At 43.9% G+C, this 15,237-nt stretch overlaps 1 protein-coding gene across 1 annotated transcript in view; it reads right to left on the bottom strand.

Annotated features, from left to right (window-relative positions):
* RYR2 (ryanodine receptor 2) overlaps positions 1-15,237 on the bottom strand; it is a 3,071,198-nt gene that overhangs the window by 2,416,780 nt on the left and 639,181 nt on the right. Inside the window, exon 21 of the mRNA XM_078648003.1 lies at positions 9,798-9,881. Coding sequence (XP_078504129.1) covers positions 9,798-9,881 — 84 coding nt within the window. The remainder of the gene's footprint in view (positions 1-9,797; positions 9,882-15,237) is intronic.

The following is a 15,237-nucleotide window of genomic DNA, read 5'->3' on the forward strand; positions in this document are numbered from 1 at the left end:
GGTGTACACAGGAAGGAATACATTGTCACTCTATATGTCAAAGACATGTGTTTTGCTATTGAAGTTGTGTTGGTAAGTGCTTAAAAAAATTGATATAATAGGAGTGTGCAAGGCGTGCCGTCTTACATGGCTTGAACGAGAACAACAAGCATGTCAACCCGCGCTCGCAAATCGTTGGTAATGGCAGTAACTGTCCCATGCAATAGAGACCGTCTGTGAGAAGCAACAAACATGAATGTTTACCACTGATCAACAGAAAGGAAGCCAACTGTGAAGCAGCCATTATATCTTGATTTTTGCAGTCGCCTCCCACAACCCTGAAAAAATGCCTGCAGCAGTCAAAGAATTCATGTTTACCATTGATGCTAAATAGGAACCCCAATGGGTCTGATTGCTGTACACATTTTACACAGGAAAACACCACACATTTAACACATTGGTCTTAGGTTCCACGCTATGCAATACATCAACACGATCAGCTTTAGAAAGTGCTGGTGCTCACTCTGCACAGGTGTTTAGCAAATAGACATGGGGTGTCCGCAAGATTAGATCCAAGTTGGCAAGATCCAGGTCAGATTGTCAAGACAGCCACCGACCATGTAAATAAGTTCTATTTAGATTCATTGTAGGCTACTTCTGCTTAGGAGACATCCCTCCAAATCTGGTGTACCCACCTCCCCCTGTGCTGGACCTATATTGTATCGATCCCTTGGGCTAGATAAAAATTAGGGCCACTAGAAAAATATGATCGCCCTTTAATTTTACATTCAAAAAAATTAATCTCATATTTCTCCATTTGCTGCATCATTTACAGATCCCACCCAAAAACACGTTTCTAGCTCAAAGATAAACAAGTAACAATATACTACATACTGTGCAGGGCTGAGGTACACACATTTCAAAGACTTACAATTCATCTTTTAGCGGTACATTTCTACGAGGCGAATCTTTTTGCACATGTCCCAACAGTATTAATGTCCCAAATGAAGTGACTGGGAAAGAGCTTTTTTTCCCTTGCAGCATGTAAAAACAAGCCCTGACATATTTTAATGTAATTCAAACCAGATGGAAATAATGATCGCTTAATTGTTAGGAAAATGTATTGAGCATAATTCATAGAAGCTGTTGTTAGAACACAGACTCTACAGGCCTAAGAACAGGTATGTTAAACAGGCACCCAGAGTACAGAAAGTTTCCGAGCAGTTTAATTCTATATTTAAAGTCGCATTTACTGAATCATGCCTCGTCTAACATCGTACACATGTTATGCAAAATACTGAACAGCAAATCTGTGTCTTAATGGAAAGAGGTGCTTGTTGCGACCCAAAGCGTGGACACAGAGTCAAACTATGACTGAAGGAAGACCAATTCTAAAATAAAAGGCCATTTATTAAATTAAAGGGGCCGATTATGATGAAGCTTGGAAAGCCTTCAAACGCAGTTCGGAGGCTTTCCAAGCCTCATTGCGGTTTCAAAACCGACAGCCTCATTTTAATGAAGTCTGTCAGTTTTGAAACTGGGTGGACATTCAGGCTGGCTTCTGACAGGCTCAAGGAAGACGTTTTACGCTGTCCGGATTACGATGCTCGGTTTCCGGCAGGGTTTCCATGATGGACTTTCCAATATGGAAAGCCTTTCGGAAAGCAAGTTTGGGGGCCCCTAGCAGGGCCCCCTTCTTTCTACAGACTCCAGTTAGGGGCCGAGGGGGATAGGTGCCCCCCTGTTTATCCCTGTACCGTGTAGCTAGCACCTTGTGGCAGGCACCCTTTTCTGTATGGGAGGTTGTGCTGTGACCAGTTTCCAACCTATGCACAAGATCCAAAACAGAAAAGGGAGCCTGCGACCGCACCATGGGCCCGATTATGATGGCGGACGGACCTGAGTCCGTCCGCCACCCCAGAGTAGGAGGGAACGTCCGCAGGGTCAGCGGCGGTCCCTCCGTGCAAATTAGGATGTGACCGCCACCCTGGCGGTCACATCCTGTATTTTTAACATTGCGGCTGGTGCTGCTTGAAGCAGCACCCGCCGCAATGTTAAAAATGAAAGTTGTGCATTTGCATGCACAAAGCGGCAGGCACCGCGCGGTGCCTGCCGTTTTGTGCACGCAAATGCAGGGGGGTACCATAGGTACCCCCATGTGCACCCCCCACCTCCCCTTCACCCCTGGGGGCCCGCAACGGGCCCCCAAAGAAAAATCCGTATGCCTTTGCACGGCGGAAATGCCGCCGTGTAAATGCATAGTACTCCAGACATCCTAATATGGCTGACGGTGTCTGATAGACACCGCCAGCCATGTTAGTGCTTTTCCGCCGCGGATGGGAGGCGACCGCGGCGGAAAAGCTGCGGACGGAAAAAAGATCCCCCAGCCATACTAATCTGGTGGGGGTCTTTTTTCAGTCCGCAGCGGTTTTCCCGCATCCTCCGGGCCGGCGGTGGCTTCCGCCGGCCCAGAGGATGCGGGAAAACCGCTATCATAATCGGCCCCCATGTGTGGTTGCATCAAAATTCAGCAGTCGGAACCGCCGACCGGAGGTCGGTCGGACCCTTATCGCTGACAGTGCGTCCACCCAACATCGTAATAAGGCCCTAAGTGTGCAGGCGTAGGTTTGAATTCTGCTAAATGCAATAATGTATGTTTTACACAAACTATTTCACTCCGGCATTTAGAAGGGGCAATGTTAATAGAATGGTGTGTCTGTGCTTTCATGTACCTCTAAACCATTACATTTTGGTGACTAACATATTCAGATTGACCTGGAGAAGCTGCCTGTATACTTTTAAAAATGATCTAGTGAATGTGTATACTTTCCTTAAAAATATTTGAATTTTGCATAGCACTGTTACTCCAATGTATGTTAAAATAGCCAAGTGAAAATGCTTCCGAATGTACTGCATAATGCTGCATAACTTGTCCGTTCTTTTTCACATATTTTAGCCAACCCTGTTGCCCATACCGCTGATGTATAATTCCAGTGACTCTAATTATAACGTAACAAAAAATATCCAACTCTCTTTCATCACAATTTACAGACCAAGCACCTTTTGGTTTAGAAAGTAAATCTGTATTATTGGTTCATTTCTTCCAATGTCTGCTCTACTGGCACTTGAATTCAGGAGCCCCATTAATTTCACCGTTAATGACAGGCACTAATATATTTCATTAGGCAAACGAATTAGATGCTGCAGTACATTAGCCTTCAAGAACACACCGATCACTTCTTCAAGTGAGAAAAGTTTGGTGTTGGAAAAGGTCAGTGGGAATTTAACTAAATTATGTGGTTTATCTTGTGATAAGAAAATTGTGATTGTATACTAAAACCACTGCGGTTTATTGGATCATTCAGATGTTAAATATATGAAAGACACACAGATAAACACAGTCATCAGAAAGAAAGTAAGTGCAAGTATTTAGGAACGAAACATATCAAATGATGCTGTATGTGGGCTATATAATGTTTATGGAAAAGGGGAGAGTGAATGGATGGGTTCCGCTCATCTCTCATACAGTGCGGTGCTTGTACCTGGAGAAAGTTGAAAGGGAGCAAGTGTACCTACTATTCCACAGGTTCGTAGTTCCTTAGCAATGTTGTCAGCTATTGCAGTTGTCCAATTGAGGGTTGTTGGAACTGGCCCTTCTTGCAGGGTCATCCTCAAACTTTTTGCTTCTTCCTCCCTTATTTTTCCTGACCCGTGGCTGTTGGCAATAGGACTCTGTGCACTTTACCACTGCTGATCAGTGCTAAAGTGCATATGCTCTCTATGTAAAGTGTTATTCTGTTTGGATATACATGTTTGGCATATTTGTATCACCATGAAGTCCCTAGTAAAGTGCACTGAGTGTGCCAGGGCTGGTGATGACAAATGCTACTAGTGGGCCTGCAGCACTGATTGTGCCACCCACAGGAGTAGCTCTAAAATGGTGTCTCAGGCCTGCCACTGCAGTGCCTATGGGCAGTTTAGAACTGCCATGTCCTCCTGGTCAGTGTCCCCACTGACCAGGCCTAACCCTTCCCTTTTTGTGCACACCAGTCACCCCTATGGAAGGCCCAAGGTACCCCCCTGGGCAGGGTGCAGTGTATGTAAAAGGTAGAGCATGCACTAGTGCAGGTGACATGCTCTGGTAGTGAATGGCAGCCATTTTCGTTTTTCACTACTGTAAGGCTATCTTGCTCCATAGGTTAACATGGGGGATGCTGGCTACAGTGGTTCACTTGGAGTCAAGCTAGCCGGGCTGAAGAGAGGTGTTACCTCGAAACCGGTCCGGTCCTCGGATGCTTGATTCCGGTCTGGGAAAGATATGGCTGTTGTAGTTCGGACTGGACTGTTCCCATGGGGCAACAGGGTCAGAGCTGATTTGCATAAAGCCATTATCTGACCCAGGGTGGTGTGGAGTGCAAAAAAACGATGGATTTGGGCCCAGATCTTTTGACTGGGGGAGTGTGTGACATTGATCCACATTCAGTCCATCACTTGTTGTTTTTTGCAATTGCCGCCCTAAGTGCGCTGGGGATGCCCAGACGTGGGTCCCAGGCACTCCACACCACTTGGAGTCAAGCTAGCCGGGCTGAAGAGAGGTGTTACCTCGAAACCGGTCCGGTCCTCGGATGCTTGATTCCGGTCTGGGAAAGATATGGCTGTTGTAGTTCGGACTGGACTGTTCCCATGGGGCAACAGGGTCAGAGCTGATTTGCATAAAGCCATTATCTGACCCAGGGTGGTGTGGAGTGCAAAAAAACGATGGATTTGGGCCCAGATCTTTTGACTGGGGGAGTGTGTGACATTGATCCACATTCAGTCCATCACTTGTTGTTTTTTGCAATTGCCGCCCTAAGTGCGCTGGGGATGCCCAGACGTGGGTCCCAGGCACTCCACACCACTTGGAGTCAAGCTAGCCGGGCTGAAGAGAGGTGTTACCTCGAAACCGGTCCGGTCCTCGGATGCTTGATTCCGGTCTGGGAAAGATATGGCTGTTGTAGTTCAGACTGGACTGTTCCCATGGGGCAACAGGGTCAGAGCTGATTTGCATAAAGCCATTATCTGACCCAGGGTGGTGTGGAGTGCAAAAAAACGATGGATTTGGGCCCAGATCTTTTGACTGGGGGAGTGTGTGACATTGATCCACATTCAGTCCATCACTTGTTGTTTTTTACAGTGGTTCACAGCATTTCTTCCCATAGGAACAAGATAGGACATAAGTATCTAGTATCCCTGAACTCAGAATTTAATAACACATCTTTTAGGAAAGGTTGTTTTTAAATCCTGTGTTTGAGAACAGCACTTTTAGAAAGTTGCTGTTCTCTTGTCTGACCCGTCTGTGTGCCTGGACCTGTTTGTGTATTGACTGTCTGGTTTGAGAGTGACAGGGGCTGGGGAATTCCCCAGGAGGCTGGATGAGTCAGCACTAGGCTGAATGACTGCAGTTGCAACTGGAGTAGTGGGAGGAGTTAGCACCTGGGCTGAATAGGGCTGTGCCTGCCTTCCACAATGCTGGCTCCACCCCCCTGATGGGTGGCTGAGGACCCTGCCCCTCACTCTGAAAGGAAAGATGCAGCCAGCAAAACAAAGTACTCAGGATCCACCCAGAACTGGTTTAGACCGGGCTCAGGGCCCACATGCACCAAGAGAACAAAGACTTTAGGGGTATAAGTACAGGACCCCTGACAACAGAAAATTAGATCATCCTGGAAATCAAGAGGGAACCTCTGCCAAGGAGAAAGCTGACTCTGAAGAAGGAAGATTGTCCTGCTGTTGCTCTGCTGGACTGACCTGCTGTTGCTTTACTGCCAAGGAGAGGGGAAGGACTTTGCTGTGTGCTGTGTCCCCTGTCTTGAAGGAATCTCCAAGGGCCTGAGAAGAGCTGGCTCCCTGTTTTGAAGTCCCAGGAACAAAAGGACTTCACCCCCAGCTTCCCTGAACTCTGCTGAGAGAGTTCTGTCCCTCCTAGAGTGCTTGATCCAGTTGTGGGGCCTCTGGAGGTTGGACCTGTGCTGGGAAGCTTGAAACTAAGCTTGAGTGACTTTTTGAAACTGAAAAGTGTCGCATCGCTCGCTTGCGGAGCGCATCCCCGACAGTGCGAGAAGTTTCCCGCCGCTACGGAGGTCGAGATCGTCGCAGCGCCTGACGCCGCTGCCAGAGACGTCGCATCCTTCGTTTGCGGGACGCACCAGACCGGTGCGGCAGAATCGAACATCGCTGCGAGTATCGTCGCAGAGCCTGTCGTCGCTGGGTGAGAACGCCGCACCGCTTGCTTGCGGACCGCATCACGTCGCTGCGAGCATCGTCGCAGAATCATCGCATCGAGGAGCTGCGAGAGAGAGGATCACCGCTGGACCGCGCATCGTCGCCCCGGAGATCGTCGCAGCACCTACGAGATCATCGCATCGTGCCTTTGCGAGAACAGACTTCCTACGGAACCTACGCACCGGAATCCATACAAGTGGCCTTCCTCCCCATACAGACCGGATTCGTCGCAACCCGCCCGCTGCTGCAGCGGGGCTGTCGCATCGCCTCCCCAGGGTCTCAGGAGCAACGCATCGCTTGTTTTCCACCGCACCAGCTTCTGCTTTTGGAACTTTGTTGCAACTAAAAGGTACTGTGAGTAAACGTGACGCAACTGTGAACTTTTCACGCAACCTAAAGAATTTTAACGCAACCTTAAGAACTCTTTTTGAAACCATATTCTTGAACTGTGTATGTTGGATTCTTGTCGTTTTGGTCTTGTGTAGTTTAGATTAAAAATACCTTTATTTTTCTAAACTGTTGTGGAGTCAGTTTGTGGTGTTGTCACTGTGTTACTGTGAGTGTTGATACAAATACTTTACGCATTGCCTCTGGTTAGCCTAGACTGCTCGTGCCAAGCTACCTAGAGGGTGAGCAGGGGTTATCTCAGAGGGTTATCTCCTTGCCCTGACTAGAAGCAAGGGTCCCTATTTGGACAGTGGTACCTACCTCTGCCAACTAGAGACCCCAAGATCTAACAAGGGTGCTCACCTAAGTAAACATGGTGGATGACAGGCACAGTGGACCCTCAGTGATTCATAACTGGGACATTAAGAGATGGACATCTCCTTCTGCTGACATATCCTAATATTTTTTTTATAATATGGGCATGACTGAACCTGTTCCCGTACGTCTGCTTCTAATATCGAGAAATATTAGAAGCATTCCAGCAGGTGAAGGCCAACTTCCAAATTCAGCTGCAAACATAGAAGAAAGACTGCCTTCTTTTTTTCTATTTTGCTTTAAAAGAAACGTCTGTCTGCCCAATACTTTTTGTACTGGAGGCAATGGTGTTTAAAGACACACAGATCTATCCTGCACAACCTGGCCCTTACCAGAAAGTGCAATATAAAAAGCTAATCTGCCCGATAGGAGCTGTCCACCATGTTTGTTTATAATATCAAGACAAGTACCTCCCACCTTAGCGGGTTCTCAGCTCCCCTTACAAGTAGTACACTGTACTGCTCTATGAGGGGAAATTACATTCAAGCAGCTTTACATGTTTTTTTTAAAAGCTATATCACACTGCATAGGTTTTAACTGCCTAACAGGACTGTTGATGTTTTCAAATACACTGCAGACTGCTATCCTCACCACAAGGCCAAACCTTCCCCACATGTGACCGATGCCTCTGAATTTGAATCACCTAAAAAATCAGGCGACTTGTGAATTTCATTTTTGGCCCCTCCCCGAAACTGGCATTCATTGCTTCACGCAAATGTGGGATCCCAAGTCAAATTTTGGAGAATTTGAGGTAAAATGTTTCACCTGCTGTAGCAAGTTAGAAATTGTCTGCATTATGTGCAAATGATCTGCTAAATTTTTCATTTTGAATTTACTTCTAGACGCATCCTTCTTTCGCGAGACTGTAACAGGAGAATAAAGTGCTGGGCTGTTTTCTTGAAAGTTTTTCTCTTGCTTCTTCTTTCTATCTTTTGTGCTTTTCTCTCGCTTGCTCTAGATCAAAGTTTGTTGGGGAAAAAGAAGTGCTGATTTCCAAAATTGAGGGTTGTGAGCTCCATCTGCAACACTGGCTCAAATTAAGCACTGACCTCAATCTGGACCATAAGTACAATGGGGCATATTTATGACATTGTCATGCACTGTACCGCAGCAAGTTACCTTGGTGTGCTGCACTTCGTGACTGAGAAATGGGTAGGAATTCGGTATATTTAAAATGGTATGGCGCATTCCAGCCTTTTCCCCTGCGCTGGCACCGTTTTAGATGCCTAGAGCCAATGCAGGCACCCTTGCACCATGGTACAAGGGTGCCTGAGTTGTAAGGTGGATTGTTTTTGTGAAGGAAGGGGTAACTTCCTCCACAAAAACAATCCCATGAGGCATCTTCCTTTTTCTATGTGTGCTGCAAAATGCAGCACACATAGAACGAAGAACAAACGAGGAGAAATAAACATATTTCTCCTTGTTCGCCTCACCTGGGCTGGTGCAGGTTTATGACGCTTTCCCAGGTCTCATGCACACATAGGGGGGACGGGGAGCTAATGGGGGAAAAAACAGGTCTACCACTACTAACAAATATGGGAATGTATTAAAATCCATGGATGTTGCATGGGAACACCCACAAAACATCTATGGAACACCTCCCTGGCACAGAGTAAGGTCACACAGTGATTTGTGCTGCGTTGATTTACTCAAGATTTAAGAAGCCACTCAGGGCCATGCAAGGTGGGCTTGCGTGGCTTCATGAATCTCACTTTTGAGTTGTGTCCTATTGCACCACATTGTGTGGTGCAAGAGCGACGCAACATGGCTCGTAAATATGCTGCTATGTTCTAATCCACCCACAGCTCTACCGCATACCTATAAACCTCTTTCGAAAGACACCAATCCCAAACTCTAGCATCACCCAACTACTAGTGAGACTCAGAAACAACAGCTCTGCCTAACCCACCTTAATCCAGCTATACAGCACCCACTGGTATTAAAATATACTCCACCACCTATAGCTGTTCTAAAGCATCTCAGTCCTCACCGGCAGCTCCCCTGCTATTTTAACACGGGAAACTCACACGTCTATTCATGCACCTCAACACTGACCTGCTAGCCTGCAGGTACTTGTGCTTATAAGTAGCTCTGCCAAAGGACCTCAGTATATAACTTCAACACCCCCTAATATTCCAGCAGGGTAACCCAGACTTTCTGCACTGCAACCCAAATCTGCCTCTTTAGAAGAAAGTGATTGATGGCCATGCTTGTATTTCCTCTGTATAGCATTTCATGCCATTATTTTTAGACCTGTTAAATTACAGAAGGGAAACAGCCATGTGCAAATCAGTCTTGACAGCTCCCTAAAATGAGCCGTGTAGCCTATCCTGCTAGGTCCTAAAATATGGACAGAATTAAGGTAAAGTGCAGACGTGGTAATGACATCGTAATGGCTGTGATGGTCGTAATGGCTCTGCTCCCAGGTTAATTTTAAACCGAAGAAGCCCAAATTGGAAATAGTTCAAGGTTCGCTGGGACATGATAGACGATCCATTAAGGTATACTTAGATCTGAGTGGCCTGGAGGTAGAGTTTGGGTTGCTTAGTGTCTAGAATATTTTTGTTCATCAAACAAAAGAGCCTACTTTTGTATTCTTGGCTGCTATCCCCAGAAGAGCCTCAGGGTAAAATGACCAACAAAAAAAGGTATTGTTCTGTATTTGAATAAAGGTAATTTTATTACAGATCTTTTGGCAAGTAGCGTTTGTATTTCAAGCTAAGCTGTACCAGAATGTACCTGTTTTCTAGTTGCTACCGTTCTTATTAGCAGTGCTGAGCCATTTCTTTACTTACTTTTTAGGGAGCTTGATTTTTTTCAGTTTGTCTTCTGCATGTTCATCAGCGATGCCCACGTGACAGCCGAGTGCGAGAAGTGTCCTAGTAACACAAAAATAGAAGTTAGGCAAGTATTTCAAGACTATTATATGCAGTTATATGGGTGGCAAAATAGAAGAGGGGTAGATAAAGGTGGGGCAGTGGAAAGTCAGTGGCAATACTTGTAGACTCAAATGAACCCTCTATCATTGACCTTCAAATGTACATAGAGTTTTCTGTAGATGTAATTTACTATAGTTACAAATAAAGGTTCAGCTTTGTTTTCTGACAGTTTGAATAAGAATACATATACCTCAACTTTTCTTTTATGAGATGTTTATTTCTTCATCAGGAGCAAACATTGTCAAGAAAACGTACAGCAAAACACTCCAAGGAGTACTACTTGACATAAATTCAGCAATCGCTAGCAGTATCGAAGAATCAAGATATTCTTGCCATCATGGCAAGTGGCATGGAAGCTGAGGGCCGTATGAAACACGTGCTTTTATTTCTACCTTCTTACAAATGATAAAGCCGAATCAATCAGATCAAAAATTATTCTCACTCACATTTGCACTGGAAGGAAGTCTCTCAAAGTGAAAAACGGTCAACAAAGTATTCAACCTCTATGTTCAGCCACTGGAATCACTATAATCAGCACAATTGCTAATCAGTGTACCAATATGTCAACAGCAATTAATTATATTTCAGTTTCACTTCTAAAACTAAAAACCTTCCTGTCTGAACTTTAAAATTGGATGTTAAACATTTCACTAAAACTAAACCAAATTAAAACAAAACATCTTCTCCTCACAGGCTAGACCTAACCAGGAATCCAACACTGTCTTTAACAATGCAAACTCTTGGTATCATAGTATCATTAGCAACTTCAATCAAACCCCTAAGAATCGCAGTTGAAGCTAATCTCCACATAAAAATACCACATAGCTAAAATTATGAAAATCAAAAAGTACTAACTCTAGCTTCTCAACAAAATTGAAACATACACCCAGGACAGGACTTTCATCAGGTTTTACAAAGATGAATAATGCACTCTTCTTGTTGTACTCCAGAAAAAGTGTTTAACACTTGTATACTATACTGCAGCTTTGCTAGTAGTGAGAACAAAGAAATTGGACCATGCTTCCCCTATTGTTATACATGTGCCCTGTTTACCACTGAAGGATAGGATTATTTTGAAGATCCTTTGTATGCATGATAAAGCTGCATACCTACACACAGCAAGCTTACTTACCCAAGACCAACATCATTGCCAGCAGAAACTCACAATGGGAAGTAAAGCCGGTATAATCCTGATCCTGGAAAGAGCTAATCTTGATCCACCACTTATGTCATTTTGTAATAACCTAAAGACTCACCTTTTCAAAGTACATCTATTTGCACAATAACTCTATTCACCATACCATTTTTGTTTAATTACTGTCTCATTCTTCTCATGAAATGCATTGATGCCCCTTTGTTATGGTCATGCTATAGTAATAAATAAAAATATAAAACCTGCCACACTGTGCTATTGTACGGCTTGAACTTTCTCAAGCAAAACTGTGTATTTGTTGGACAATATAAGCGCTGGACTGGTGAGAGGCTGATTCTGTGCACCCCTCAGGATATGTTGGCCCATAGTCCTGCTAGCTCACAGTGCACCCTCTGCACACCAAATCTGACAGGGTACCAAATGTGTGTGCAACCTCAGAAAATGACAACCCTGACTCATCAAGGGTTCCATGTTAACAGATCTAGAACCCTTTCACTTAGCCACATATGCATACCCAAATAGATACACACGAAATACAAAGCATGCAGTTTCAACATTTATTGAAGCATTGTGATTCTTGAGTAAAGTATGTGCGCTGCAGTGATTATTAGAAGGAAACAGAATAATGCAATTAGCATTATATGAATGGTGGAAAAGATGAACAATTCAACCATTTTGCTGATTAAAGAAAACTGTATGCTTGCATGCAAGTACTGTAATAGAGTGTACTACTACTTACGCATTATACCCTATTATGTCTAAAGGGGGGTGGATCTGCCAAATCCCTAGCTGGGTGGCCTACCTCCCTATTGCCTGTGGGTAAGCTTCAGCAAGCTGCCTGTCTAGGTGTAGTGTTGGAGAGAGCATCACTCGCTGAGGTGACAGGAATCAGCTGAGATGGAATTCCAGCATGGACCGACCTCTCAGTGCCAGCAAAATGCTTCTCTGAATTTAGGACGGCTAGATGTCATATATATAATAACATCCTCCATGTTGCCATGCTGAAGCCCCAGTCAGGCCGCTATTGTTTATTCTATTATGGTAGTTCTGTCGCTGAGCAGTCAAAAACAAATAACAACATCTTGCATGCTAAACTTGTACAGATTGTTCAAGGTGTCTTGATAGCGTGCCTACAAAGTGGTGTTGTAAGCAAATTGAGTCCAGAAAATAGAGTCCCATGCAAATAAATGTGTGTCAAATGTCATTGTGTTTAAAGAGAGAAGGCAACCCACTTAAGAACCTGTGCATGTAAACTGGCATTTTCTTAACTGGGCCTAATACCTCCACATGACACCCCCTCCTTGGATATAAGATGATGAAAATATAGCTACCTTAATAAAATGCTCAACCTAAGAAAAGCATAAAAACTCATAAAACTATAAAAAGGCATGATGCAAGTCTGAGGATAAAAGCATACAGACAGCCATATTTAAAAATCATAAAAGCAAATTTAAAACATGGGTCAAAAAGATGGTGTATAACACAATTTAAAAACAATTTAGGATGTTAAAAAAAAGTTCAAGTTAAACATTTTCCCACAGCTTGACAGTGCCAGATTGTTTACAGGAGTAGACAAAACACCGCTGTTCCCAGCAAACGCAGATGATGATCCCCGGGGTACCCAATGCATCAGGTCTTTAGAGCAAAAATGTTACAGTCCATTGACTTCAGGGTCCCCCAAGTGTGGAACAGCCGGTGCAGATTAAATGTAATGTAGGTATACCTTGATGCACCCACAATAATAAGGATCATCAGGTTCATTGTGTTTATACGTGTGGAGATGTGTTGAAGCTAGCATGTCAGCTTGTACTGAACGTAGGAGTTTTGTGTGCCCAGTTGTCCAATGTGTGCTTGAAAAGCCTGGACATATCAAGTTGTAGAACAGTCTTACCCGCTTGGCATAGTCTGGAATGTAATTCTGCCAAACTTAAGGAAACCCAATAAGGACTGGAGATTCTTTAAGGTGTTTGGTAGTGATAAAAGCACACACTTCTCTAGGAAATGTGTTGCTAAGCATTTACCTTTACTTGACAGCTCATATCCTAAAAATAGGACCTTGAGGTGGGCTTACTTTGAATATTTGAAGTTGAATTTGTAACCCACTGGAGCAAATCCCCAAACTATGTGATCTACTCTTGCCAAGTGTGTTGAAAGGTCATTATCCATCAGATAAATGTCATCAACATAAGACAATGTCTGGTCATCATATTCTTGTAAAAGATCTGTAACCCTGGCTGAAAGCAACTCCTGGCTCTTCTTATACCCTTGAGGCAAACAGGAGACCTGCTTTTGAGAGCCGAGTATGCTAAATGTGGTCAAATACCTGCTTTCAGGCGCTATATTTTGACAGAAAAATCTATTAGAGATTTCTAGGGTTGTTTTATATTTCTTCTGTACTATGCTGTTCATCAGTGCTGCACTACAGGCATTTTGTACTTCAAATATATATATAGCTGTTTTCAGGTGTCTGTAATCTAATTCTAGATTATATGAAGGGTCAGGTTTCATTACTGGAAACAAAGGATTATTTATTGGGGAGATGCAACATTCAATTACACCTTGGTATTCAAGTTGTGTGAGTATTAGCCTCATTTTTAATGGGAAATGTTCTTTGAGGTTGTGGGGTTGACCTCACTCGTACAAAGTGATAATGGGAAACATCATCATACCCCACATGGTTGTGGCATAATGCAGGAGCTAGCACTAAAGGCTACTCCTTGGCGTATGAATGTTTAACGGCGTATGAATGTTTAACTGCATCTGGGACGAAGTCTAAAAAAGCAAGTAAAATTACTGGTTCTCCCTTTGGGGAATCCATCACAAATTCAGGTGGCCTATCCTGTTTTGCCAAGAGAATGTCATAGCCAAATGACAGGTTCTCCCAAAACAGAATAATTGGACCCTCGTATCTGGCGTTTCCACCAGGACATAGTCACTCAACACTACTGCCACTAGATAATCTATCAGGTTCCTGTCAACTATTGTGACTTCTACCACACTGTCCAGCTTTGCCAGGGTCCACTCCCAGCTCACAAGCAGTGTCCTCAATATAAATGGCATGCTTGAATTGTATGTGTGCCATTTTCTTCTTTTTGAATTGAGGTTTAGACTGTTTAGGTTTGTCTTCCTTTTTTATTATATAGTCAGAAGAGCATTGTGAGTTCTTCTTCAGTTTCACACACTCCTCTGATCTGTATTCTGACCATTGTCCTCTCTCCTAGTATTGTTCAGATGAATCCTGAAAGGAACAAGATGAACGTGTATCAGTACCCTGATACCTGTCAGATGTCTTTATATTATCATGGTTATGCAAGTGATAGATCTTCTCGGTTGCCTCCTGTTGAGGAGATCTGCCCCATCAATTAGTCTTTTCTTTATGTTTCTTATTATCCCACTTCTTCCTAGAAGATTTGGGTACTTGCTTTAAGTTATCCTTTTCAGAATTACTCTTAATTTGTGGTTTATTAGGTCTGCCTCCCAAATGATCTCAGCCTATTGTTGCATAGGTTTCCACAATCATTTTAGGTAACTTGCACTCTTGTTATCTCAGAGTCAAGTTAGTGAGTTGTTGACATACCGTCAATGCAGCTGCTTCCCCTTTAAAGTTACTCAACCTAATGGTGGATACTGTGGCAAAGTTGCAATCAGTTTGATCCCCTATTCCAGTGAATGGGCTACCTGTACTTATTTTTGATCAGTTTAAGCACTTGCGGCTAAACAGCTAATGAGGGTGTACTAAGTGTTCTGGTATATACTGCAGCAAAGACTTTACCCTAAGTGGTGAAGTCCTCCACCGGGGAGTCATCCCCATTGGCAAGCATACTGTAAGAATTCTGTGTTTTTCTGGTGTCCCAATAGGGGAAAACTTTGCTTTAAGCTGACTCGTTTTTTGTGCAATCCAGAACGTTATTCTTGCCCATGACTGCATTGATCGTTTGAGGAATATTTCCAGGTGTTGCCAATTGTGGTTGTGCAGCTTGAGCAGCCCTTGCAGCATTTGCCATAATTGTTCGCCTAATGAACTGTGTCAGACTTTTATAAATTCTGACTAGATTGTAATATAATCTACCCAATTGTGGCACTGTCATATTTGCTATGTTTGGATGTGGTGTGTAGGCAGCTAAGACTTGACATGTTGCTCCC

Source organism: Lissotriton helveticus, chromosome 6 (assembly GCF_964261635.1).
Source record: "Lissotriton helveticus chromosome 6, aLisHel1.1, whole genome shotgun sequence".
Taxonomy (NCBI): domain Eukaryota; kingdom Metazoa; phylum Chordata; class Amphibia; order Caudata; family Salamandridae; genus Lissotriton; species Lissotriton helveticus.